Source organism: Trachemys scripta, chromosome 9, assembly GCF_013100865.1.
Source record: "Trachemys scripta elegans isolate TJP31775 chromosome 9, CAS_Tse_1.0, whole genome shotgun sequence".
Taxonomy (NCBI): Eukaryota; Metazoa; Chordata; order Testudines; family Emydidae; genus Trachemys; species Trachemys scripta.
Window position 1 is genome coordinate 48,674,461 of NC_048306.1, and position 26,758 is coordinate 48,701,218.

The 26,758-nt window shown below is 45.6% G+C and overlaps 1 protein-coding gene across 1 annotated transcript in view; it reads left to right on the top strand.

Annotated features, from left to right (window-relative positions):
- The first annotated feature begins 153 nt into the window (after positions 1-153).
- Positions 154-26,758, top strand: part of ING5 (inhibitor of growth family member 5) — a 29,993-nt gene continuing 3,388 nt past the window's right edge. The window contains exons 1-7 of the mRNA XM_034781800.1: positions 154-460; positions 10,710-10,781; positions 12,610-12,776; positions 15,469-15,580; positions 16,985-17,078; positions 18,304-18,439; positions 20,029-20,090. Of these exons, the coding sequence (XP_034637691.1) occupies positions 424-460; positions 10,710-10,781; positions 12,610-12,776; positions 15,469-15,580; positions 16,985-17,078; positions 18,304-18,439; positions 20,029-20,090 (680 nt within the window). The 5' untranslated portion in view covers positions 154-423. The remainder of the gene's footprint in view (positions 461-10,709; positions 10,782-12,609; positions 12,777-15,468; positions 15,581-16,984; positions 17,079-18,303; positions 18,440-20,028; positions 20,091-26,758) is intronic.

A 26,758-nucleotide genomic window follows, 5' to 3' on the forward strand; every position in this document is an offset into this window, starting at 1 on the left:
GGAGAAGTTGTCACTGCTGCGGACGTGGTGGTGGTGGGGTTACAGGAGGTCACTGCTCCGGGCTGGGGGCTAGTTACACGTTGTCATTACCCAGGGCTGTCACTGCCACAGCGGGGCGGGCTACAGGCTGTCACTGCTCCGGGCTGGGGCGGAGGAGAGGCTGAAGGGAAGGTGTGTCTGTATGGAGGAAGGCGGGTGGCGCGCGCATGCCGGGACCACCTCCTAATCCTTGGGTGACACCTGCCCCTTCCCCCTTTGGCGCCTGTGCCGTTGCCCCGCCTCCTTATTGATATACAGCTGGCGGTGTCCCGGGCGACCAATCAGCGGCGGCAGCTCCTGAATATGGAATGAGACTGGAGCTGCGGCCCTTGTCATGCGGGCCCGAGCGACGAGGGAACAGCGCGGCAGGGAGCGGGGCACAAGATGGCGACAGCCATGTACCTGGAGCACTATCTGGACAGTGAGTGGCGGGCCCGGCGCGGGGAGCGGGGCGCCACACCACCTGTGGAGTGAGGGGGAACGGGAACAGGCCCCAGGGAAGGGGCGCCTGCGGGGGAGAGTCCCCACAGCGGGGCGGCCGGGGGTGCGGCGGAGGGAGCGGGGGCGGTGACACCGCCCAGTTCGGGAGGGGGCGGAGCTTGGCGCGGACGCTGTTGTTACTGCAGCTGACTGCGGGAATTACAACTGCGTCACTTACCGCGAGGGTGTGGTCTCATGTGCGTCATCAACCGCGTCTCTTGCGCAAGAGGCGCGTGCTTGTGTCATCATTACTTGCCGAGGGTGGAAGCAGTTCAACCTCTTCTCTTTAGTGCCCTTCCCTTGGTCCTGGGGCAGCTGTTGTTCTCTGGGCTGCCCCCATCCCATTGCCTGTCTCTGTTCTTCCTCCCCTCCCCAGGGGGCTGACATCCAGAGCCGACTCCAGGCACCAGCGCACCAAGCGCGTGCCTGGGGTGGCAAGCTGAGGGGGTGGCCTGCCTGTTGTTGTGAGGGCTGCAGTCAGGCTGCCTGCGGGAGGTCCGCTGGTCCTAGGGTGACCAGATCACCCAGGTCAAATATTGGGACGCGGGGGGGGGGCGGGCAGACCAAAAAACCAAAACAAAAAAAATGGCGGCAGAGCAAAAAAACAACCCCTTTCTTCCTCCGCAAGCGCTGGAGGAAGGCACCGGAGCTGCAGGGGGGGCGCAGGGCCGGGGTGAGTGAGAGTCCGTCCTGGCCCCGAGCGCAGGCAGGACTCAGTCGGGCGGTACCTGGAGGGAGAGTAGGGGGATGGCCTGTGGGGCCAGGCGGCGGCTGTTCTCCCCACCTGAGCAGCGGGACTCGAGAGCAGCCGCTGCTGCAGCTCCTACTGCCGCGGCCGGAGGAAGCGGCCATGGCGCTCAGTGGCTGCGGCGCCCGGGCCTGAACCCCCGAGCCCGGGCCTGTTGCAGGGACCCAGCAGCGCGCATGCTGCGCGCGCCCAGTCCCTGGCCAGTCGCGTCTGGGCTGGCTGCCCAGCTGGTGCAATCCCGCAGGCGGCCCAGCCTCGTTCGTTCCCCTGTGGGACCCGAGCGAGACTTCCCGCAGGCATGCCGCTGAAGGCTGCCTGACTGCCGAGCTTGGGGCGGCAAAATACATAGAGCTGCCCCTGCTGACACCCACCTCCTGCCTGCCTCAGCTCCCGTTCCCTTCCTTATGGGTGGGGCCTACCAAATTAATTGCCATGAGAAGTGCATCACAGACCATGAAATCTGATCTTTTGTGTCCTTTTACCCTACACTATACAGATTTAATGGGGTAGACCAGCGGTTCTCAAATTGCAGGCCCTGACCCAAAAGGGAGTTGCAAGGGGGGTCACAGTATTGCCACTCTTACTTCTGCGCTGCCTTCAGAGCTGGGCAACCAGAGAGCGGTATCTGTTGGCTGGGTGACCAACTCTGAAGGCAGTGCCCTGCCAGCAGCAGCACAGAAGTAAGGGTGGCAATACCATGCCATGCCATCCTTATTTCTGCGCTGCTGGCGGCGGCGCTGCCTTCACAGCTGGGCTCCCAATCAGTGGCCACCGCTCTCCAACTGCCCAGCTCTGAAGGCAGCGCCGTCGCCAGCAGCAGTGCAGAAGTAAGGGTAGGAGTACTGCAACCCCCCTACAATAATCTTATGACACCACCCCCCACACACACACACACAACTCCTTTTTGGATCAGGATCCTTACAATTACAACACTGTGAAATTCAGATTTAAATAGCTGAAATCATGACATTTATGATTTTTAAAATCCTATGACCATGAAATTGATGAAAATGGACTGATTTTGGTAGGGTCCAGCTCATGGGGGCTGCCCTTGTTCCCCAGCTCCCCCTCCCCATGGGGGCTGCTGCAGCTTCCCCAGCCTATGCAGGGGGTTGTTACGTTGTAGTATGCAGTCCAGAGCAGTAAAGAGTTGTCACCTCTTATTTTAAAACCTTAAGTGCCTTAAAGGTTTGCCACTGTAGCTTTCTGGCTGGGATACCCACAGTCAGCAACAAGCATGCTCCCTGTGTCTGTGTGTTGGGCAGTCCTGGTCCAATGCTTTGAATCCAGGAGTCTGCCTACAATACCATACTTCCACCAGTATTGGTTAACAACTGGTAAGGTGATGCCACACTCTCCCCAGCCCCAAATTTCTCCAGAAATATGTGTTCTGAAATGTCCAATCCTGACCTGGAATAATGGAAGGAATGGTCAGGTTTGTTGCTCTTTTGAAGAGTCAGTATCCAATAGTTTGTTACTTTAAGTGGTTACCAAACAGTTCAGTTCAACAGCAATGGGTTGATTTAGATTAAAAATAAAACAAGTATAAGAATGCAAGTATAAGAACTAAAGTCAGAAATAGTTACACAAGAAATAAAGATAAAACACTTTCTAGTAACTAAAATCTAACTAGCTTGGTTCAAGGTAAAATCCTCACCACATTTCCATCAAGATGGCTGACCAAACCCCTGCGTCAGAATCTATCCCCAAAAGTCAAAGGGCTGATATCTTTGGGCAAGTCCACACTACAAAATTAAGTTGGCCGAAGTTATGTTGATGTATAGCCACAACAGGAATTGAATCAGTTTTACACATCCACACTGTGTTCCTTGTGTGAGTGGTGCGCGTCCTCACCAGGAGCGCTTGCGCTGATTTAACTGCCAGTGTGGGACATTGTGGGATGATTTCTGAAAGGCAGCAACAGTCAATGTAAGCAATGTCTACGCTGATACTGCATCGATATAACTACATTGACTTAAGCACTATACTTCTCGCAGAAGTTAAGTTATTAAGTTGGGCAAGTTACATTTTAGTGTAGACGCTTAGTGTTAGGTTGATGTAAGCTCCCTGAGTCGTCTTTGGTGAAAGATAGATAACTTGTGGGTTGTTCCTCTTTTATAGTTTAGTGAACCTTTGAAATAGATTCTTCTGAGGGTAACCCCTATATAAAGTTCATTCAAGCTGTGAGGAAGGCAACATGCAGTCTCCTGTGATTGGGTGCATGCAGGGCCGCCCCTAGCAATTCTGGGGCCCTACACAACCCCCCCATGGGGAGGTGGAGGGGCAGGCCTCTGCGGGGAGGAGCAGGGGGGCTGGCCCCAGGCCTCCGCAGTGTGGGACAGGCCCCAGGCCTCCCTGGGGGGACGGGGCTGGCTTGGGAGGCAGGGGGGAACCACCCCCCAGCAGTCACCAGTGGCAGGGAAGGGGCGGGGCGGAGTAGGGCAGGGGCCCTGGGGAAGAGCCCGAGCAGGGGCTGGAGCAGCATGCAGCTGTGCAGGGCCCCAGGAAATGTGGTGCCCCAAATTTCCTGGTGCCCTATGCAGCTGCGTACTTTGCATATGGGTAAGGACGGCCCTGGGTGCATGTGAGTATTTTGCCATGTGTTTTTTCAAACACACCTACTGAAAGTTTAAGAGGAAATAAAACAAAAGGGAAGGATTCAAGGGAGTTTGCCCAGTTCTTATCTTCTGAATCTTCCTTTCTGTCATATGTAACTTTCAGTCCATGGGTCTGGCTGAGCTGGGAGTGGCAGCATGACATGAGGAGACTTATTCATATTACAGAAATGAGTCCAAATACAAAGATACTGTACCTGTGTAGCTCCAAAGCAGAAGTTTTGTTCCTTTGCAAGTTTAATTACAACTTTTTAAAAAAGGAGTGCAGAACTGGCATTTAAATTACTCTGCTTCCTTTAAGCCATAGAATATAGAGTCTATTTAAAAAAAATAAATCCCCTCCCCCCCCTCAAAAAATGCAGTCTCCTGGTGAGGGAAATTTCTTGCTTGGGTTGTCTGCTGAAATTATTTAGTTCCTTTCCTCTCCAATGTAATTGGATGAGCATGAAACATGTACTTGTCTATCTCCTTCCTCACTGTGATAGTGTGAGGTTTGCCTCTACCCCTTGTTAACCTGATGGGTCTGTTTATGTGATAATGTAAATACAAAGTACTTAGGCAGTGACTCCCTACCAGGTGGAAAAACTACAGTCCTTTGTCTAGGGTGGAGTATCTCCTGCTTGGCTGGCAAACACAATTTAAGAATTGTAATTTCAGTTTATGTCCATAATTTTGCATCACTTGCTTGCACCTATCTTACACGATGATATTAATCAGTGAGTCGTGAGCTTTTCATTGGCACCTTGCATGACATTTACCAGATATAGTTCATGACATTGAACAATTGTTACAGTAGAACTGGTTAAGCCAGCTGCAGTTCGTTACCAGCTATCTGGGTGCCCCTTTGCTCTTGGGTTCTTAATGTCACAGGGCTACACTCCCCCTACAGTAGCAGTCCTAGTTCCCACAGCTTATATAGGGGCTGCATAATAGCAGTCTTCAGATACTTGCAAGGCTGTCATAAAATAGATGCAGAAAAGTTCTTCTCTTTTGCCACAGAGGGCAGGACAAGAGGCAGTGGGTTCAAACTACAGCGTAGCAGATTTAGATTAAATCTCAGGAAAAACTTCCTAACTGTAAAAACAGTAGGACAATGGATCAGACTGCCTCAGGAAGTCTGGGAAGCCCCTTTACTGGAGGTTTTCAAAAGAAGGCTGGATAGCCATCTGTTTTGGATGGTTTAAACACAACAAATCCTTCATCTTGGCAGGGGGGTTACTCCGGGGGGAATATTTGAAAATTCTGCATATTCTATTTGTCAAAATAACACAATATAATCATGCCAGTTACAATTATTTTAGTAATTTATTTCAAAATATTTGTCAGCAAGTATGTCTGTAACAATACAAACAAACAAAAATTCGGGTATTTTTTTTTTGACAGATCCCTTACTAGGCATATTAATACACAATTTTGTGTAATTCATTTAAATTACAAAACAGACCTGTATTTCCTGCACCTGTTAGAAGCAGTGCAAAGGCTTGGGGGAGGCAGGGGTAACGGAGGAGCTGAAGGAGAGGGAAGGAGCCTGGGAGTGAACCTGGAGGGGGCTGGGTGTGGGTGGGAGGTTTTTCTTTGGGGTTGGGGTGGTATTGTTAGGGTGTTGGGAAGCCTTCCCTATGCAGTCCCTGGCTGACCCCACGCCTCTCCCATTCAGTCAGGCACGTCTGCCCCGTCCATGCACCCCCTCATCCCCATGGATCTCTGCAGTCACTTTCCCCTGTACCCAGGCTCAATGCTGTCACTCCACTAGGTGCTGAGCTCATGCTCCAGTCTGCTCCCCCACTAGCCATTCTGAACGTCAGTCTGTGACACCCCTTCCCCCATCAGCCCTGTGTGTCCCACTCTGTCCTAATGTGGCTCCGTGGGCAGGGTGCTGTGATGAACTCTACTCCTGGGGGAATTCTACCACACTGGGCATAGAATTTTGTATTTTCCCGCATTAAATACATTTTGTCTAAGAAGTATTGCAGTTCTGCGTTTTGCTCACCAGAGGCTGCTGTGGCGCTAGAACAGCAGACATGAATGCAGCTGGCTGTTCTGGTGCCACAGCGGTCTCTGGTGGGCAAAAGGCAGGACTGCAGCACTTAGGCAAATGTTTTATATGCGGGAAAATACAAAATTATGTGAGACAGATTAATTCTGTGTGTCTGCACATGAGCAGAATTCCCCCAGGAGTAGGGATTAGACTAGATGACCCTTGTGGTCCCTTCTAACCATATGATTCTAAGATAACAGAAAGTTATAAATAAGTTTGTGTAACGAAGAGTGGTGGAAGCCATATTATCCAGTGCTGGAGGGGACTGTGATGAAATCCTCCCGATGAGCTTTCCACTTGTAATTGATCACAACTTGCTGAGTGTTTTGCCTAATAAAAACGTGGTAGACCCATCTGTTGAGTAAGTGGATTTCAATCCAATAAGGGGTTGTCTCTACATCCCCAGTTCTTTACAGACTCTCTCTCCATCCCTCTTTATAAAAGTGTTCCTCTCCTGGTGTAGCTGTTTCTCATAGATTGCAGGACCAGAAGGAACCCCTGTGATCATGTATTCTGATCCACTGTATGACACAGGCCATAGAACTTCCCCAAAATAATTCCTAGAGCAGATCTTTTAGAGAAAAATCCAATCCTGATTTACAAATTGTCAGTGATGGAGAATCTACCATAACCCTTGGTAAGTTATTCCAGAAGTTAATTATTCTCACTGTTAAAAACGTATGCCTTATTATCAGGCTGAATTTGTCTAGGTTCAACTTCTAGATGCTGGATCCTGTTATACCTTTGTCTGCTTGCTTGAGGAGCCAATTGTTAAATATTTGTTCCCCGAATAGGTTCTTATAAACTGTAATCAAGACACCACTTAACCTTCTCTTTGTTAATGTAAACTGATAAACTCAAGGAGCTCACTCACTAGAAGGCACATTGTCTAATCCTTTTATCATTCTTGTGACTCTTTTCTGAATCCTCTCCAATTTATCTTCTTTCTTGAACTGTGGGCATCTGAACTGGATACCTCCAACAGCGGTTGCACCAGTGTCAGCTACAGAGGTAAAATAACCTCTCTGCTCCTACTCAAGATTCCCCTGTTTTTGCATCCAATGATCACATTAGCTCTTTTGGCCGCAACATTGCACTGGGAGCTCATGTTTAACTGATTATCCACCTCTGACCCCAAATCTTATTCAGAATCCCTGCTTCCCATGATAGTCCACAATCACCCAAATTCATATTGTGTGCTGGCACCTGGCATACCAAATGATCCAGATTGCTCTATATCAGTTACCTGTCTCTTTATGGTTTACCACGCCCCCATTATTATGGTTCTGTGACCAGGGTCCAAGGGTGGGGGGTCACACTGAGGTTACTCAAGTAGGGCAAACTGCAAAGAATGGGGCAGACAATCCCCAAAGCTGGTGATTATTTTAATACTTAGATTCACCAAGATAGCAACAAACAGTTTCCACAGTAGCTTACTGGTTACACAGAAGCCAAAACACAGTTCCCTGAAAAGCAACCCAGCAGTTGGGCTCCCTCCCAGACAGCCAAGTCAAATATGAAGGTTCTATCAATCACAAACGATTGGACACATTACCTCCCAGGTTAATATTTCAGATCTTACACAAATACACACTTACAGCCAATTCTTACTAACTAAATTAAAATTTATTAATAAAAGAAAAGAGTTAAAAGATCATTATACATACAGACACAATTACAGTTCTATCAGTTTCATAGTGAGCTTTGGAGTTGTAAAGAATTATTAGAATAAGTCCATAGGTTCAGTCCAATGTTCCATACCAGAGTGATCCAAATTAAATTGGAAACCTCATCTTGTAGCTCAATGCTTCCCCTGATAAAGCATAAGCAGATTTGAGATAAAAAGGATCAGGACCCAAGAATCCTTTATACAGGCCTCCTCTTGACATCACGGTATCCTCAGGTGAACAACAGGCAATCATCGCAACTTTGAAGTAGATCTGTTTCCTAAGCATCACGAGTAATGAGCTACACGGATTAATATAAGGCAATTGCCTATCTTCCACCATTTGCAGGTGATATGCTATATAATTCAAAGAGAAATCAATACAGTGATATCACTATATTTACAGTTCATTTAAATGTTAAGATCTTTTGATCTCAGAATTAACAGAATACATACAGCATAGTCAGGAAGTGTTAGATTACATTGTCAACCTCTAACAATATGTATGTAAACACACACATTATCTACCAATATGTCTCTAAAGATTGAATCTGGGTCAATTAGCCTGCAAGCTGCTCCTTCCTGGCCATGTGTCAGAGTTATCTGCAACTTTTATTAGTGATAATTTTATGTCTTCTTCCAGGTCATTGATAAAAATGTTAAATATGATGAACAGATCCCTGGGGGACCATATTAGAAACACACCCGCTTGATGATTCCCCATTTATAATGACATTTTGAGATGTAGCAGTTAGGCATTATTTAATCCTTTTAACGTGTGCCATGTTAATTTATATCATTCTAGTTTTTCAATCAAAATGTTGTGCGATACCAAATTAAATGCCTTCCAGAAGTATGTTATATCAGCACTGTTTCCTTTAGCAACCAAACTTGTAATCTCATTAAAAAAGATATCAAATTAGTTTGACAGGATCTGTTTTTCATTAACCCATGTTGACTAGCATTAATTATATCATCCTCTTTTAATTATTTATTAATCAAGTGCTATATCAGCCACTCCATTATTTTGCCAAGGTCCAGTGTCAGACTGACAGGCCTATATTATCCTGGGTATCCTTTTAAAATATTTTGCCCCAAATTAGTTTTCTTTCAGCATTCTGCAACTTCCCCAGTGTTCCAAGATGTATTGAAAATTAAAAATAATGGTCCAGCGAGCTCCTCAGCCAGCTCTTTAAAATTCCTGGGTACAAGTTATCCAGAGATGCTGATTTTAAAATGTCTAACTTTAGTAGCTGCTGTTTATCATCCTACTGAGATGCCAGTTTATTGAACACTTCTGCCTTTTCTGCATTATTATTGATAATTTTAACATTTCCATCTAGTAATGGATCAGTACCATTGTTAGGATTTCTTTTGTACCCAATACACTTGAAAAACTCCTCCTTTTCCTCAACTCTGCTGACTGTAGATTTCTCCTTCTGTCCCTTTTTGTTTCCTTTATAAACCTTCTATAATTCTTAGCTTCTGATTTACATTTACATTAATTATTATCAGATTCACCTTACTTCAGTTTGTTCCATTTAAAAATAAAATTATATAGATGCCTTCATTTCTCTGTAAACCAGCCTTAGTCTGGACTCAGCCCTTGCCTTTCCCTCAGCTCAGTTCCTTTGTCTCTTCAGGTACTTTCAGCAGTCTTTCTTCTTGGGCAGGAAGGCATTGGAGAAGAGTCCTGTTTGCCTTACTCCCCAGCCTTAAATAGAATTTACATAAGGCAGGAAGCCTTTGTCTCCAGTGGAAAAATACCAGCAGTGTCCAAGGTGGTACTTGTACCAGGTGACATTATCACCTGACCTTGTAGTGTCAAAGCAACCATGAAACTAGGTTTATTTGCAATGTCCACAGGAAGGAACTGCCCCGAAGATGGGAGATCCACATCTTCGAAGGCTCATTGTCTTTCCCTAATGGCCCATTAAGGCTGATTGCTTACTGTCTGGTGGATGTTTCCCAAGCACATACCCACACGGTTGTAATTGTTACATAGACAATATTCCTAACTTTAGATGCAGAAATGATACATGCATACTATTTGGATAAACATATTCAGTAAATCATAACCTTCCAATGATACCTCACTGGACCCATGCTGCATAAAACATAACTTAGTTATGCCATATTCATATCATAACAATATTTCAATGAAGAATATGGAGTGTAATGTCACAAGTGGAGCTCATCTTCTCACCACCCTTCCCTGGACAGACAGAAGTATAGTCAAATTCTTGGCTGCATCAAAGTCTTGGGGTGTCAAGATTGAGCAAAAGTTATGTTTCCCAATCCAGTTGGCAATTTCAGATTGCAGTTCCACTTATCCAGGTGAATTTTAGGATTTTCTAGTAGTATAAATGTAATCCATTTGAACATTTTCAAAAGTGGCCTATGATTTGGTTATCTCTATCTTTAGGTACCCACCTTGGACTTGACTTTCAGAAGTGCTGAACGCTCCCCATTTTTTCCAGTTAAGTCAATGGGAGCTTTGGATGCTCAGTGTCTCTTAAAATTGGGCCTAAATTTTCACAAGTTGGGTAGCCAAAAATTGAGGCACCCTGAATCATGGCATTACTATCCTTGATGCATGGGGGAGTGCCCACTTTCCTTGTGTCTACATAATCTTATGCCAAAAAGACTGAAATGAAATAGACATGTTACTGATTATAACCACTGTCCCCAATCCTGCAGAGATTTACTCACATGCTTAATTTTGTGCACTATAAGTAGCTCTGTTGATTTCAGTAGGACTATTCATAGTGTGTAAAGTTATGCATGTGTTAATCATTGCAGGATCAGGGCCTTCACATTGTCAAGGCTTTCTTTGCAATAGGAAGGGTTAGAATCTTCATTTTATTTATGTTTATTTTAACCAAAATCTTAGATTCTTGAGAGCACAGCAAGCTCCATAGAAACTTCTGTGTCTCAGTGAACATATATGGTTATTGTCATAATTGTGGCTAGTTATCTTCATAACTATATCACTAGGTGGTGGGTGTAGCTCCTTTTTGTTATACATGATGGGCATCAGATCAATGTTCTGTATCAGAGATGACAATTTATACTTTAGTGGAGGGGAGGATGGACTGCAATCTCTGTGCCTTTTTGTTTCAGGTATTGAAAACCTGCCCTGTGATTTGCGAAGGAACTTCCAGCTGATGCGTGAACTGGATCAGAGAACAGAAGGTATGCTAAGGTATTCCAGTAAGCAGTCAGAATAGAGATCCTTCATCTGAAGGATCATAACAATCCCACTGGGGCTTGGCATGACTATGAAGTATAGAAGAGCAAAGCTTTGGCTTTGGAGACAAGATTTACCTATGCTGTAAAGGTACAAATGCTAATGTTCTCAGATAGTAAATGTGAGAACTTATACTCTCCTTCTTTCCAAGCTTTAGTCAATAAATCAAACCAATGGACTTTGATTGTTTTTAACCAGTTATATCCGTGTTTATTATCAAATTGTTCCAGTAGCAATGCCTCCCTACATATAGGTGGAGAGTCTTTCTTAATCTTTATTCTACAACATTTTATTTTGTGATAGATTCAGGTGGCAGCATTTATACTTTTGGAGGTCACATATAAGTATATACTCAATCATAAGCCGGTTCGTTTGTAAGCTGACCCTCCCAAGATGGATAAGTAAAAATGGAAAATTTTTATGACCCGTTCATAAGTCGACCCTATAATTCAAGGGTCAGCAAACTTTGGCTCCCGGGCCATCAGGATAAGCCGCTGGTGGGCCGAGATGGTTTGTTTACCTCGTGTCTGCAGGCATGGAGGTAAACCTAAGTAAACAGTGTCCCAGCACACCAGCTGTTTACCCGGTCGGGCCAGGACAGCAACTGGTGGGGAAATTTTTTTTGGGGGGGAGAAGCTGGGGGTCAGGGAAGTAACCCCTGTGACTACCCCCCACATGACCCCAGCCCGGGACCCCCACACTCTCCCCATCCCATCCCTTCCCACCTTATCTGGGGAGGGCCAGGGGAGGATGTCTCTGGCCTGGCTGGAGCTGCTCCGGCAGGGTGGGCAGCGCGGCCGCAGCCTGCTCCGGCGGGCAAGACCGAGCAGCGTGGCTGCAGCATGTTCCAGCGGGCTGGGCCAGGTGACACGGCCGCAGCGTGCTCTGGTGGGCCAGGCGGCGCGGCCGCAGCCTGCTCTGGGGGGCCGGAGGGGGGCAGCGAGCGGCACAGATGCAACCTGCCAGCCCCAGAGCTGCAGCTGCTTCGGAGGCCGGGGGGAGAGCAGCATGGCCAGAAGCGGAGAGACGCTGGCCCTGCCTCTTCCCTTCTGGCTGTGCTGCTTCTATTGGGGGGAGTGGCTGTGTCCCACCTCTCCCTCTTTATACCGGTTCATAAGCCGATCTCCTTCTTTGGTGCTTCCCTTTTTTACTAAAAAAATTCAGCTTATGAACAAGTATATACGGTAGCTTCTTCTAGTGTCTGTCCATATATAAATATACCCTATAAAACTGACATGAACACTGCATGGATGTCATCATAACAGAGGAGGGAAAGTATGTGTAACCTGATGGCAAAGTAGTAGAATATTGCATCTTGTGAGACATTCGTGTTTAATTTTTGGATCTGAGCTTTCAAACAGTTTATGGCTGTTATTGCCAAATGGGTTTCCTTTCTGTTGAAATGGCACTGGAAGGAAAGGAAGACGGCAGCACAGAAGTTAGAAAATTCTCATACTCCGAATGAAGCTGAAGAAATGTTGAAACCTATGAACTGGAGTCAGTGAGTTCAGTTCTGATCTCACACAGTGTAAATCAAGAGTAGCTCCACTGAGGTCAGTGGAATTGCACCGGTGAAAACTGCTGAGTGCAGTATCAGATCTGGGTAGGGTGAATCCTTTTTGTGATTTCCTAAAAAGGATACATACATTAGTTTTTGAAGGGGTTCAGGCACTATGATAATTGGGATCATAAGGTAAATACAGTCGCTAGCTAGAAAGTATTTCATTTATTAAATTAATTCTCATGTAATTGTACTGTCTGTTTTCTTTTCAGATAAGAAAGCAGAAATTGACAGCCTTGCAGCAGAGTACATTTCAACAGTGAAGCACTTGTTGCCAGAGCAGCGTGTGGAATACCTCCAGAAGATTCAGAACGCTTATTGTAAATGTAAAGAGTACAGTGATGACAAAGTGCAGCTAGCCATGCAGACCTACGAGATGGTGAGAATTAAGTGCACATGTGCAGTGATTGTGTGGTCAGTGAGATTCTTGTAAGTGTAATCATAAATTAAGAAGGAGCTTTTGGGTTTTTTGCTGAAATATCTATATTTGGGTTGACACTGTTACTGACATAGCAGTAGTTCCCTTAAGACACATTCTTTTCTGTTTTACCATTGTCTTACCAAGAAAACTCCAGTTTTCCTTTTGTTCTGTTAGGTTGTGTGTCAAACAAACTTCCATTGTGAGTACCCCACAGCTATATGGTTTGTTAGTCGCTGCTGTGATTTGTACTGCCCATCTAAAGTATAATATAGCACCAGCAACTTGAAATTGCTCCCATTCTTTGCTGTTTCCCATTGCATTTGTTGAGTTGACATCAAAGATGCTGTTGGTAAAGTCCAGGGAATATGAAGGATTATGGGAAAGTGTCTGTCATTACTTTAGTACAGGGGTTGGCAACCTTTCAGAAGCGGTGTGCCGAGTCTTCATTTATTCACTCTAATTTAAGGTTTCGCATGTCTGTAATACATTTTAACGTTTTTAGAAGGTCTCTTTCTATAAGTCTATAATATATAACTAAACTATTGTTGTATGTAAAGTAAATACAGGTTTTTAAAATGTTTAAGAAGCTTCACTTAAAATTAAATTAAAATGCAGAGTCCCCCGGACCGGTAGTCAGGACCCAGGCAGTGTGAGTGCCACTGAAAATCAGCTCGCGTGCCGCCTTTGGCACGCGTGCCATAGGTTGCCTACTTCTGCTTTAGTATCTAGATGAGTCCATGGGACAGATATGCCCAGGGAGCATGAATGTAAGCTTTCCTGCACTATCCCAGCCATCTGCCTCAACCTTGACCTGGCGGGTGAGATAGGAAAGTAGTTAATTCTTAATCTTTGTCCCCAGTACTGGCTTAGACTGCCAAACACAATGTCAGTTGAGATGGTGGTTCTTGAAATATGTTCACTAGTTTTGGAATCAAGCCAGAACTCATTTCTGGCTGATTAATAGTAACAACTTCTGATCCTTGCTGACTTTATTCAGTTTTGAATTAATAAACCAGAATCGAAAGACTCTATCCCATTACAAATCCCCTGGGCTGTGCAGTCCCCCAGTATTAGTGATGTAGTATTCTTGGGGGTTTTAAATAAGTGCTGTTGAAAGATTCCAGATTGATGGCACTGGAGTCCTCTCTTTATCCACAGTACAGGCAGAGTTTTCTCTTGTCACTCCAATATTATGCCTTAGCCCAGACATTAGAATGATCATCCCTAAAGGCAAGCAAGTTGTTCACCAGCCCATTTGACTCTGACCTCTTTTCAGAAATTGCTACCACTGTCTCTTGTGATGAAGACACCTGCCCATAGGGACTGGAGTGAGACCAGCCCAATTTCACATAGACCGCAGAACAGGTGTCAGTACTAACTTTCAAACGCTATCATCTTGGCAAGTTTGATTCCAATCCATCATGCCATTCAATCCTCCTCTAGTAGTAATATTTTATTAGGTGATTATTTTTATTTAAAGACTATTGTCACACTCTGTATTGATGCTTCATTTATAAATAGTTCATAAAGAGTTAGTACATGATTATTAAATGTTTAATTGTTTGCTTTTAACTGGGGCTTACAGCCATCTGTGATAACCATCTATAATGTGCTTTGAACCATCTATAACACATACTACTCATGTCTGCAACATGTTTATATAATCTATTAATACTTTATTAACCTATTATAAATAACTTATAACGTACCCTTTATTGTAAAGTGTAACCGCATATCGATCCAAGGAATCATGGAATCTCAGGGTTGGAAGGGACCTCAGGAGGTCATCTAGTCCAACCCCCTGCTCAAAGCAGGACCAATGCCCAACTAAATCATCCCAGCCAGGGCTTTGTCAAGCCTGACCTTAAAAACCTCTAAGGAAAGAGATTCCACCACCTCTCTAGGTAACCCACTCCAGTGCTTCACCACCCTCCTAGTGAAAAAGTTTTTCCTAATATCCAACCTAAACCTCCCCCACTATAACTTGAGACCATTACTCCTTGTTCTGGCTTCTGCTACCACTGAGAACAGTCTAGATCCATCCTCTTTGGAACCCCCTTTCAGGTAGTTGAAAGCAGCTATCAAATCCCCCCTCATTCTTCTCTTCTGCAGACTAAACAATCCCAGTTCCCTCATCCTCTCTTCATAAGTCATGTGCTCCAGCCCCCTAATCATTTTTGTTGCCCTCCACTGGACTCTTTCCAATTTTTCCACATCCTTCTTGTAGTGTGGGGCCCAAAACTGGACACAGTACTCCAGATGAGGCCTCATGAAAGTCGAATAGAGGGGAATAATCACGTCCCTCGATCTGCTGGCAATGCCCCTACTTATACAGCCCAAAATGCCATTAGCCTTCTTGGCAACAAAGGAACACTGTCGACTCATATCCAGCTTCTCGTCCACTGTAACCCCTAGGTCCTTTTCTGCAGAGCTGCTGCCTAGCCATTCGGTCCCTAGTCTGTAGCAGTGCATGGGTTTCTTCCATCCTAAGTGCAGATCTCTGCACTTGTCCTTGTTGAACCTCATCAGGAAGGGCATGCTTAGTAAGGGTGAGTTGTCTCAGTGTGTCCGGAACTGTTAGAGTCCTACCTTCTAGAATAGCTGGGTTGGTTGAAGTTTTTTTCAGCCGTGTAGTTTCTCTCCCATGCAGGTGGATAAACACATCCGACGGCTGGATGCAGACTTGGCACGATTTGAAGCAGATCTGAAGGATAAGTTGGAAGGCAGTGACTTTGAAAGCCCTGGAGGTCGAGGCCTGAAAAGTGCGTGAGTTATTTTTAATGTGACCACACCATCTCGCTCAGTGCTGGAAAACCTTGCTGTAAATATGCATATCCATTGTAGGGCATAAGGGCTGTGATGGAGCATACATTACTTTTTTTTGAAGCTTTGGTGTGAGGTTTTTTTTTATTTTATTTTATTTAATGCTTTTAAAAGGTTTAGGTAATTTTGACAAGTGCCACCATTTGGTGGGCAGAGGAAGAAAGAATCTAGTTTAGAGCCCTCTTAACCGTTCTTGCTGGAAGCTGGTCCCTTGCCTCGCTGAGTCAGCACATCCTGAAATAGTCCTTTCTCTAAGGCTAGGTCTACACTACCCGCCTGAATCGGCGGGTAGAAATCGATCTCTCGGGGATCGAATTATCGCGTCTCGTCGGGACGCGACAATCAATCCCCGAATCGACGCTTTTACTCCACCAGTGGAGGTGGGAATAAGCGCCGTCGACGGGGAGCCGCGGAGGTCGATTTTGCCGCCGTCCTCACAGCGGGGTAAGTCGGCTCCGATAGGTCGAATTCAGCTACGCTATTCGCGTAGCTGAATTTGTGTATCTTAAATCAACCCCCTCCCTCCCCCCCTGTAGTGAAGAGCTGCCCTAGGTCACTGGTTATAAGCACTGCTACAAATGAAGCTGAGTGTGGTGGCAAGAGTCGTATCCACAGTCTGTAGCTCTTAAAACTTTGAAACTAAAGAATCTACTCTGAGTTGAGCAAACTTTGCCTCAGCTGTGCCTTGCCATGAGAAGTAAAAGACACTGTGGTGGGAGAGGATGATTTTCTCATTAAGAAAAAATATTAATTAAAATAAAGTTAGGATTTTATTTCTAACTTAAGAATCCAATTTAAAATTTAAAAGTAACCTGATGACAATAGGACATTTTAAGAGTTAAAGGAAAATGCCTGTTTCTTTAATATAGATTAGAAATTTTAAATGGCAAAAAGCCAAATTAAATACTGTAAACAATGACCACTGTACAACTGTTCTTTCCTTTAAATTGCTGAGGACATGGTTTTGAGGTCTGTTTGGTGGGTGCTGTATATGTTGCACCCTGATTAATAATGCACAGTCCTTGGATGGGAAGATGTTGAGTGTATTTTTAAAGCACTCTTTTACTAAACGGTTCGTTGAATATACAGTACCAGGCCAAGTTCCAGGTGACTCCTGTGCAACTCTACTGACTTGTGTTATGGGGCTGAACAAGTGGCAAACCAGAACAGAAGTTGGTACTGTTTGTGATATAGTATGTGTAAATCATACATATGTTTAATATCCAAAGAGCCTTGTACATAAAGAGCCTGCAAAACAGAAGTTTAAAATAATAGGAGCACAAATAAAAGCATCCGATGCTTTTTCTGGGGTGCCCTTAATTTGAAATAATTTTTGCTTTCAGAGGGACGAAGTCAAAAGGACAAGAGAGGCTCCCGAGGTCGAGGCAGGCGAACATCTGAAGAAGATACTCCAAAGAAGAAAAAACTAAAAGGAGGGTAAGAGACAAACAGTCACAGCTTTTGTGGCTTTATGGAAAAGCTTTGTAAATTTATAAAATACTAAGCCAAACCTTCCTGGCCCTTTTGATGACACTTCCAGCTGAACAGTTTGTATTTCTAGGCTATGCTTCTACTCAGACTCCATTTTAAATATGTCCTCTCTTCATGCTTTCCCCTGGCACCAGTGTCAAGATATCTTTGCATTATTAAGTTCTCATATACTGAGCAAGGAGTTAATATGGCTGGAACAGTATCTGTATCTGAGGTGGCAGGAATGCAGTCTCTGTTGCTTTCTGCAAATGTAAAGAAAAGTAGCTTAGCATTTTTGTGTGTGGCCATTTGTGTTAGTTTACACTGAGTTGGCTTGCAGATAATGGTGACCTGCTCATTCTGAGGTATATTGTGATGTTGCATCACTCTCCCAGAAATCCTGGGGCATTCTTGGAATCATTTCCTGGTATTCTACATCATAGGGTAGGTATCCTAAATAATCTTGAGTCACCTAATCCAGTCCCTTGAAGCAAGCAGGAAAGAATCTCAAATCTACTTTTCATATGCTGTAATTAACAGTGATGAGAAAAATAATTCCAGTTTTTTATAAGGCATCCTTAAATAGTATTGCATGGTATCATAAAAATATGATTTAAAAAAATTATAAAGCTTGTATTGCTCCTGTTAATGTCTATAATGGTCTTTTCAGCAAGGAAGAAACTGATTATATGCAAAGTGCTGCCAAATGCATGAATAAATGAACTGGAAAATAGAGGAATACTAGATTCTTTCAGTTGTAGCAATCTTGGCTGTTACTTGAAACCAGAGTTCAAAATTTTCTGATAGAATATGATTTTTAAGCTCCTACTGAAAAGGATCGATTCTTGTCACATTCCTGTTGTTTCTAGTTGTTCATCAACTCAATTTTGCTATGCTTATTATTGCTATCTAAATAGTACTCCCTTTATTTGTATGTATTGTATGCTGCAAATTATTCTTCCAGTTCTTTACATTAAACCTCATATAATTTTGTTTTGACCAATGATCAAAATTATCCAAATCTATTTATATTTTTAATATATTTTCTAAACCTTCATAATTGATTTTAAGCTTAAGATGTATTTAAAGCTAAATTTTCAACTGAAACTAGTTATCTATGAAATATACAGTTTTTAATGAGCAAAAGTAATTTGCTCTCACTTAACATTCAGTAGTATTATTTCCTCCACAGTTCTGAGTTTGCTGATACCATCCTGTCTGTTCACCCCTCGGATGTCCTAGACATGCCAGTGGATCCCAATGAGCCCACTTATTGCTTGTGCCACCAGGTGTCCTACGGAGAAATGATTGGCTGTGACAATCCCGATGTAAGTGCCCAAGATGAGTTATACCTCGCAAAGGACATAAAATGCAATAAGAAGAAGTTCTTTAAATACATTAGGAGCAAGGGAAAGAAAAAGGAAAGTATAGGTCCTCTACTTAGCAGGGAAGAAAGGGAACTAATAGCTGATGACATCTAGAAAGCTGAGGTGCCTATTTTGCTTTATTCTTCACTAAAAAGGTTAATGATGACCAGATACTCAACACAATTAATATTGACAACCAAGGGGAAGGCATGCAGGGCAAAATAGGGACAGAACAGGTTAAAGACTATTTAGATAAGTTGGATGTATTCAGGTCACCAAAGCCTGATGAAATTCATCCTAGCGTACTTAAGGAACTAGCTGAAGCAATCTCAGAGCTGTTATCAATTATGTTTGAGAACTCCTGGAGGATGGGAAAGGTCCCAGAAGACTGGAGAAGGGCAACATAGTACCTATTTTTAAAAAGAGGAACGAGGACCCAGAGAATTATAAACCAGTTAGCCTAACTGCAGTATCTGAAAAGATACTGGAGCAAATTATTAAACAATCAGTTTGTAATCACCTGGTGTATAATAGGGTTATAAGAAATAGTCAGTATGGATTTGTCAAGAACAAATCATGCCAAACCAACTTAATTTCCGTCTTTGATAGGATTGCTGACATAGTGGATGGGGGAAGCAGTAGATGTGATATATCTTAATTTTAGTAAGGCTTTTGTACAGTTCCACACGTCATTCTCATAAGCAAACTACGGATATGTGGTCTAGATGAAATTACTATAAGGTGGATGCACAACTGGTTGAAAGACCATATTCAAATAGTAGTTATCGGTGGTTTGCTGTCAAATGGGAGGGTGAATCTAATGGGGTCCAGCAGGTGTCCATCCTGGTCTGGTTCTCTTCAATATTTTCATTAATGACTTGGGTAATGGAGTGGAGGGTATGCTTGTAATAATTGCAGATGACACCAAGTTTGGAGGGGGGTGGGTTTGTAATCATTTTGGAAGACAGGTTTAAAATTCAAAATGACTTTGACAAATTGGAGAATTATTGAATTGCATCTTGTTGAATTCAAACCAAAGACAAGTGCAAAATACTTCACTTCAGAAGGGATCTGATAACAGTCTTCAAATATGTGAAGGGCTGTTAGAAAGAGGACAGAGATCAATTGTTCTCCATCTCCACTGAAGGTAGGAAAAAAGTAATAGGCTTAATCTGCAGCAAGGGAGATTTAGGTTAGATATTAGGAAAAGTTTTCTAACTGTAAAAGTTGTTAAGCTCTGGAATAGGCTTCCAAGGGAGGTCATGGAGTCCCCATTATTGGAAGCTTTTAAAAACAAGTTAGACAAACACCTGTCATGGATGGTTTAGGTTTATTTGGTCCTGCCACGGTGCGGGGATTGGATTTTAATTTCTTAAGGTCCCTTTCAGCCCTGGCTTATATTTTTTGAAGGTACACTCTGGATATCTGTTCTTACAGTGCCCTGCATAACTTCACAGCACAAATGCATCTGATGAGATAACCTGCATTAGTAGGCCATCCTTTCCTAGTTTTATAAGCATCTCTCTTCTTTCTTTTTTTCTGAACTGCAGTGTCCAATTGAGTGGTTTCACTTCGCTTGTGTGGACCTCACCACAAAACCAAAAGGAAAATGGTAAGTAGGAGGAACAGGTTCAGTTTGTTGAGTCTCTTCTTGACTGCCTCTCTCCAATTATGAAGAAAATTAAATTCTGAAATCTTGACCAATCTTGGTGCATGAATTTTGCTCTCACTAATATAGAAACCATAGAATCATAGAACTGGAACGAACCTCGAGAGGTCATCTAGTCCAGTTCCCTGCACTGGACTAGATGCAGGCTTGTAACATACATTGTTAGAGAATTGTATTTGTGTGGATGTACACAATACATTAGGAAACGTCTATTCTCATCTCTGAAGGCTGCTTCCATTGAAGTCTGTGGCAAAACTCTCATAGATTTTAATAGGCTTAGGCCATGTCTATGCTACCGGCTAAATCAGCACCACTGCGATAGATGCAGCAGTGTCAATTTAGCAGGTCTAGTGAAAACGCACTGAGTTGGTGGGAGAGCACTCTCCCGTCGACATCTGTACTAAACCTCCCCCGGAGGTGGAAGCTGTGTCGCCGCGAGAGTGTCTGCCATGGATATAGCGTGGTGTAAACGCCGCTGTAAATCTACCTAAGTTACGTGGACTTTGGTCACGTGATTTACGTAATTGAACTAGTGTAACTTAGGGTATGTCTGCACTACGAAATTAGTTCGAATTTATAGAAGACGGTTTTATTGAAATCGGTTGTATACAGCCGATTGTGTGTGTCCACACATAAAATGCTCTAGGTGCTCTAGTCGGCGGACCGCGTCCACAGTACAAGGCTAGCGTCGACTTCCGGAGCATTGCACTATGGGTAGCTATCCCACAGCTATCCCACAGTTCCCGCAGTCTCCGCCGCCCCTTGGAATTCTGGGTTGAGATCCCAATGCCCGGATGATGCAAAACAGTGTCGCGGGCGGTTCTGGGTACATGTCGTCAGGCCCCTCCCTCCCCCGTCACAGCAACGGCAGACAATAGATTCGCGCCTTTTTACCTGGGTTACCTGGGTTACCTGTGCAGACAACATGGAGCCCGCTCAGCTCAGCTGAGCTCACCGTCACCATATGTCTTCTGGGTGCCAGCAGACGTGGGACTGCATTGCTACACAGCAGCAGCTGCTAACTGCCTTTTGGCGGTAGACGGTGCAGTAGACTGGTAGCCTTCATCGGCGATCTGGGTGCTGGCAGCCGTGGGGCTTGCCTTTTGGCAGTAAATGGTGTATTACGACTGTTAGCCGTCCTATTACAAGTCGGGTCATCGTACGTTAGCAGAGTCTTCCCTGAGCAGCCGATTGTGCAATAGGCCTGAAGACCATCGTCATACACCGCCCCGTATTTGCTGCCAAGCACCCAGAAAGATGCTGAGGGCTATCAGTCATGCTGCACCGTCGTCTTAAGATGTAAAAAATAGATTTGCTCTGTATTCATTTGCTTCCCCCTCCCTCTGTCAAATCAACGGCCTGCTAAGCCCAGGGTTTTCAGTTTAATCTTTGGGGGGACCATTCTGTGTGACAGTTGTTTGTGTTTCTCCCTGTTCCTGTACCTGTACGCCATGTCGTCACTCGGCCCGCCCTCCCTCCTTCCCCTAGTCCGTCAGATACTACGTTTGCGCCACAGCTCAGAGAGCCGAGAAGCGCCTTTCGCGCCTTTTCTTTGAATTCTGGGTTGAGATCCCAATGCCCGGATGATGCAAAACAGTGTCGCGGGCGGTTCTGGGTACATGTCGTCAGGCCCCTCCCCCCTCGTCACAGCAACGGCAGACAATAGATTCGCGCCTTTTTACCTGGGTTACCTGTGCAGACAACATACCACGGCAAGCATGGAGCCCGCTCAGCTCAGCTGAGCTCACCGTCACCATATGTCCTCTGGGTGCCGGCAGACGTGGGACTGCATTGCTACACAGCAGCAGCTGCTAACTGCCTTTTGGCGGTAGACGGTGTAGCATGAGTGATAGCCGTGGGGCTGGCAGCCGTAGGGCTGCATTGCACCAGCCCCTTGCCAGGCGATGGTATATTATGACTGGTACCCATCGTCGTCGTACTGGTATGGCTGTCAATCATGGCCACCTGGGCAGACATGCTACTGTTTCGATGATGATGGTTACCAGTCGTAATATACTATTTCCTGCCAATTGCCCAGTATTGTCTGCTAAGCACCCAGAAGAGGCCGAGGGCGATGCTGGGTGCTGGCGGACGTGGGGCTGGCAGACGTGGGGCTGCATTGCTACACAGCAGCAGCCCCTTGCCTTTTGGCAGATGATGGTATATTATGATTGGTACCCATCGTCATCGTACTGGAGAGGCTATCACTCATGCTGCACCGTCGGCTGCCAGCTTAAGATGTAAAAAATAGATTTGTTCTGTATTCATTTGCTTCCCCTTCTTCCATGAAATCAATGGCCTGCTAAGCCCACGGTTTTCAGTTTAATCTTTGGGGGGACCATTCTGTGTGACAGTTGTTTGTGTTTCTCCCTGTTCCTGTACCTGTACGCCATGTCGTCACTCGGCCCTCCCTCCCTCCCGCCCTCCCTCCTTCTCCTGGTCCATCAGATACTACTTTCGCGCCTTTTTTCAGACCAGGCGCCATAGCTAGCACTGGGATCATGGAGCCCGCTCAGATCACCGTGGCAATTATGAGCACTATGAACACCACGCGCATTGTCCTGGAGTATATGCAGAGCCAGGACATGCCAAGGCGAAACCCGGACCAGGCGAGGAGGCGATTGCAGCGCGGCGACGAGAGTGATGAGGAAATTGACATGGACATAGACCTCTCACAAGGCACAGGCCCCAGCAATGTGGAAATCATGGTGTCACTGGGGCAGGTTCATGCCGTGGAATGCCGATTCTGGGCCCGGGAAACAAGCACAGACTGGTGGGACCGCATCGTGCTGCAGGTATGGGACGATTCCCAGTGGCTGCAAAACTTTCGCATGCGTAAGGGCACTTTCATGGAACTTTGTGACTTGCTTTCCCCTGCCCTGAAACGCCAGGATACCAAGATGAGAGCAGCCCTCACAGTTGAGAAGCGAGTGGCGATAGCCCTGTGGAAGCTTGCAACGCCAGACAGCTACCGGTCAGTCGGAAATCAATTTGGAGTGGGCAAATCTACGGTGGGGGCTGCTGTGATCCAATTTGCCAGGGCAATGAAAGACCTGGTGATAGCAAGGGTAGTGACTCTGGGCAACGTGCAGTCAATAGTGGATGGTTTTGCTGAAATGGGATTCCCAAACTGTGGCGGGGCCATAGACGGAACCCATATCCCTATCTTGTCACCGGAGCACCAAGCCACCGACTACGTAAACCGCAAGGGGTACTTTTCAATGCTGCTGCAAGCCCTGGTGGATCACAAGGGACGTTTCACCAACATCAACGTGGGATGGCCGGGAAAGGTACATGATGCTCGCGTCTTCAGGAACTCTGCTCTGTTTCGAAAGCTGGAGGAAGGGACTTTCTTCCCGGACCAGAAAGTGACCGTTGGGGATGTTGAAATGCCTATCGTGATCCTTGGGGACCCAGCCTACCCCTTAATGCCATGGCTCATGAAGCCGTACACAGGCAGCCTGGACAGTAGTCAGGACCTGTTCAACTACAGGCTGAGCAAGTGCCGAATGGTGGTGGAATGTGCATTTGGACGTTTAAAAGCACGCTGGCGCAGCTTACTGACTCGCTCAGACCTCAGCGAAAAGAATATCCCCATTGTTATTGCTGCTTGCTGTGCGCTCCACAATATCTGTGAGAGTAAGGGGGAGACATTTATGGCGGGGTGGGAGGTTGAGGCAACTCGCCTGGCCGCTGATTACGCGCAGCCAGACACCAGGGCGGTTAGAGGAGCACAGCAGGGCGCGGTGCGCATCAGAGAAGCTTTGAAAACGAGTTTTGTGACTGGCCAGGCTACTGTGTGAAACTTCTGTTTGTTTCTCCTTGATGAACCCTCCAACCCCCCCCCCCGACCCAGTTCACTCTACTTCCCTGTAAACCAACCATCCCACCCCACCCTCCCCTCCCGCTTGCAGAGGCAATAAAGTCATTGTTTTTTCACATTCATGCATTCTTTATTAGTTCCTTACAGAGGTAGGGGGATAATTGCCAAGGTAGCCTGGGATGGGTGGGGGAGGAGGGATGGAAAAGGACACACTGCATTTTAAAACTTTAACTCTTATTGAAGGTCAGCCTTCTGATGCTTGGGCGATCATCTGGGGTGGAGTGACTGGGTGGACGGAGGCCCCCCCACCGTGTTCTTGGGCGTCTTGGTGAGGAGGCTATGGAACTTGGGGAGGAGGGCTGTTGGTTACACAGGGGCTGTAGCGGCGATCTCTGCTCCTGCTGCCTTTCCTGCAACTCAACCATACGCTCGAGCATATCAGTTTGATGCTCCAGCAGACGGAGCATTGCCTCTTGCCGTCTGTCTGCAAGCTGACGCCACCTATCGTCTTCAGCCCGCCACTTGCTCTGTTCATCCCGCGATTCAGCCCGCCACCTCTCCTCTCGTTCATATTGGGCTTTTCTCATCTCCGGCATTGACTGCCTCCACGCATTCTGCTGCACTCTATCAGCGTGGGAGGACATCTGCAGCTCCGTGAACATATCGTCCCTCATCCTATGTTTTCTCTTTCTAATGTTCACGAGCCTCTGCAAAGGAGAAACATTTGCAGCTGGTGGAGGAGAAGGGAGAGGTGGTTAAAAAAGACACATTTTAGAGAACAATGGGTACACTCTTTCATTACAAGGTCGCATATTTTGGCTTGCAGGCAGCCATGGTAGGCCACAGTGTTTTGGCTTTTTTAACCTTCTTAACATGCGGGAAAGGTTGCAAACAGCAGCGCATTTCCCATATCAAGGATGAATTGGGCTGTCCATTTAAAATGGGGTTTCAATGTAAAAGGAGGGGGCTGCGGTTTCCCGGTTAACATGCAGCACAAACACAAGTAAACCACCCCCCCCCACACACACACACACACGATTCTCTGGGATGATCACTTCACCCCTCCCCCCCACCGCGTGGTTAACAGCGGGGAACATTTCTGGTCAGAAGAGCAGGAACGGGCGCCTCTGAATGTCCCCTTAATAAAATCACCCCATTTCAACCAGGAGAGCTTTCTGGAGATGTCCCTGGAGGATTTCCGCTCCATCCCCATACACGTTAACAGACTTTTCCAGTAGATGTACTGGCCACGATTGCCAGGGCAAATTAATCATTAAACACGCTTGCTTTTTTTTTGTAATGTTCAAATAGTTACAAAGTTACACTCACCAGAGGTCTCCTGTGTGCCCTGAGGGTCTTGGGTGAGTTCGGGGGTTACTGGTTCCAGGTCCAGGGTCACAAACATATCCTGGCTGTTGGGGAAACCGGTTTCTCCGCCTCCTTGCTGCTGTGAGCTACCTACAGTACCTCCATCGTCATCTTCCTCGTTCCCCGAACCGTCTTCCCTGTGTGTTTCTCCAGTGAGAGAGTCATAGCACACGGTTGGGGTAGTGGTGGCTGCACCCCCTAGGATCGCATGCAGCTCCGCGTAGTAGCGGCAAGTTTGCGGCTCTGCCCCGGACCTTCCGTTTGCTTCTCTGGCTTTGTGGTAAGCTTGCCGTAGCTCTTTAATTTTCACGCGGCACTGCTGTGTGTCGCTGTTATGGCCTCGGTCCTTCATGGCCTTGGAGATCTTTTCTAATACTTTTCCATTTCTTTTACTGCTACGGAGTTCAGCTATCACTGCTTCATCTCCCCATATGGCGAGCAGATCACGTACTTCCAGTTCGGTCCATGCTGGAGCTCTTTTGCGATCCTGGGACTCCATCACAGTTACCTGTGCTGATGAGCTCTGCGTGGTCACCTGTGCTCTCCACGCTGAGCAAACAGGAAATGAAATTCAAACATTCGTGGGTCTTTTCCTGTCTACCTGGTCAGTGCATCTGAGTTGAGAGTGCTGTCCAGAGCGGTCACAATGAAGCACTGTGGGATAGCTCCCGGAGGCCAATAACGTCGATTTCCGTCCACACTACCCCAATTCCGACCCGCAAAGGCCGGTTTTATCGCTAATCCCCTTGTCGGAGGTGGTGTAAAGAAACCGGTTTAAAGGACCCTTTAAGTCGAAAGAAAGGGCTTCGTTGTGTGGACGTGTCCAGGCTTAATTCGGTTTAACGCTGCTAAAGTCGACCTAAACTCGTAGTGTAGACCAGGCCTTAGATCAGCTTACAGCGTTAGTGTAGACCAGCCATTAGAATAAGGCCTTAACAGAATATTTCAGGTTGCAAGCATTTACAAGATATCAGCCTAATCAGAACAGTTTACAAAAAAACAAGACATGTATTTACACAGCTATATGTACATCACATTCCTGCATGGCATATTTACTATATCATTGAGTAGCAACTGCAGTGCTATTGTTAAAATTAGGCGAGTATGTTTGAACTTTCCCCGTCTTTGGGAGCTTTAACTTTTATGAGATTTTTTTCCTTCAGGCTGTTTTTTTCCATGTGTGGTCTCATCTCAAAGTGAAGGGGTAATTTATCTGGTTCATCTATTTTTAAGAACATACAAGTTACGGCAAGGAGGTGTCTTTCACACTTTAAAACATTCAGTTTTTTTCTGTTCAGATAACTAAAACCAGCTTTGTTTTAAAATGGGTCTGAGGCCCCCTTCTGCCACTTTCATCCTCCAAAACTACAGCTCCTTTGCTAGTTATTCTAATTTCCTGGACCCATCTCAATGAAATGTC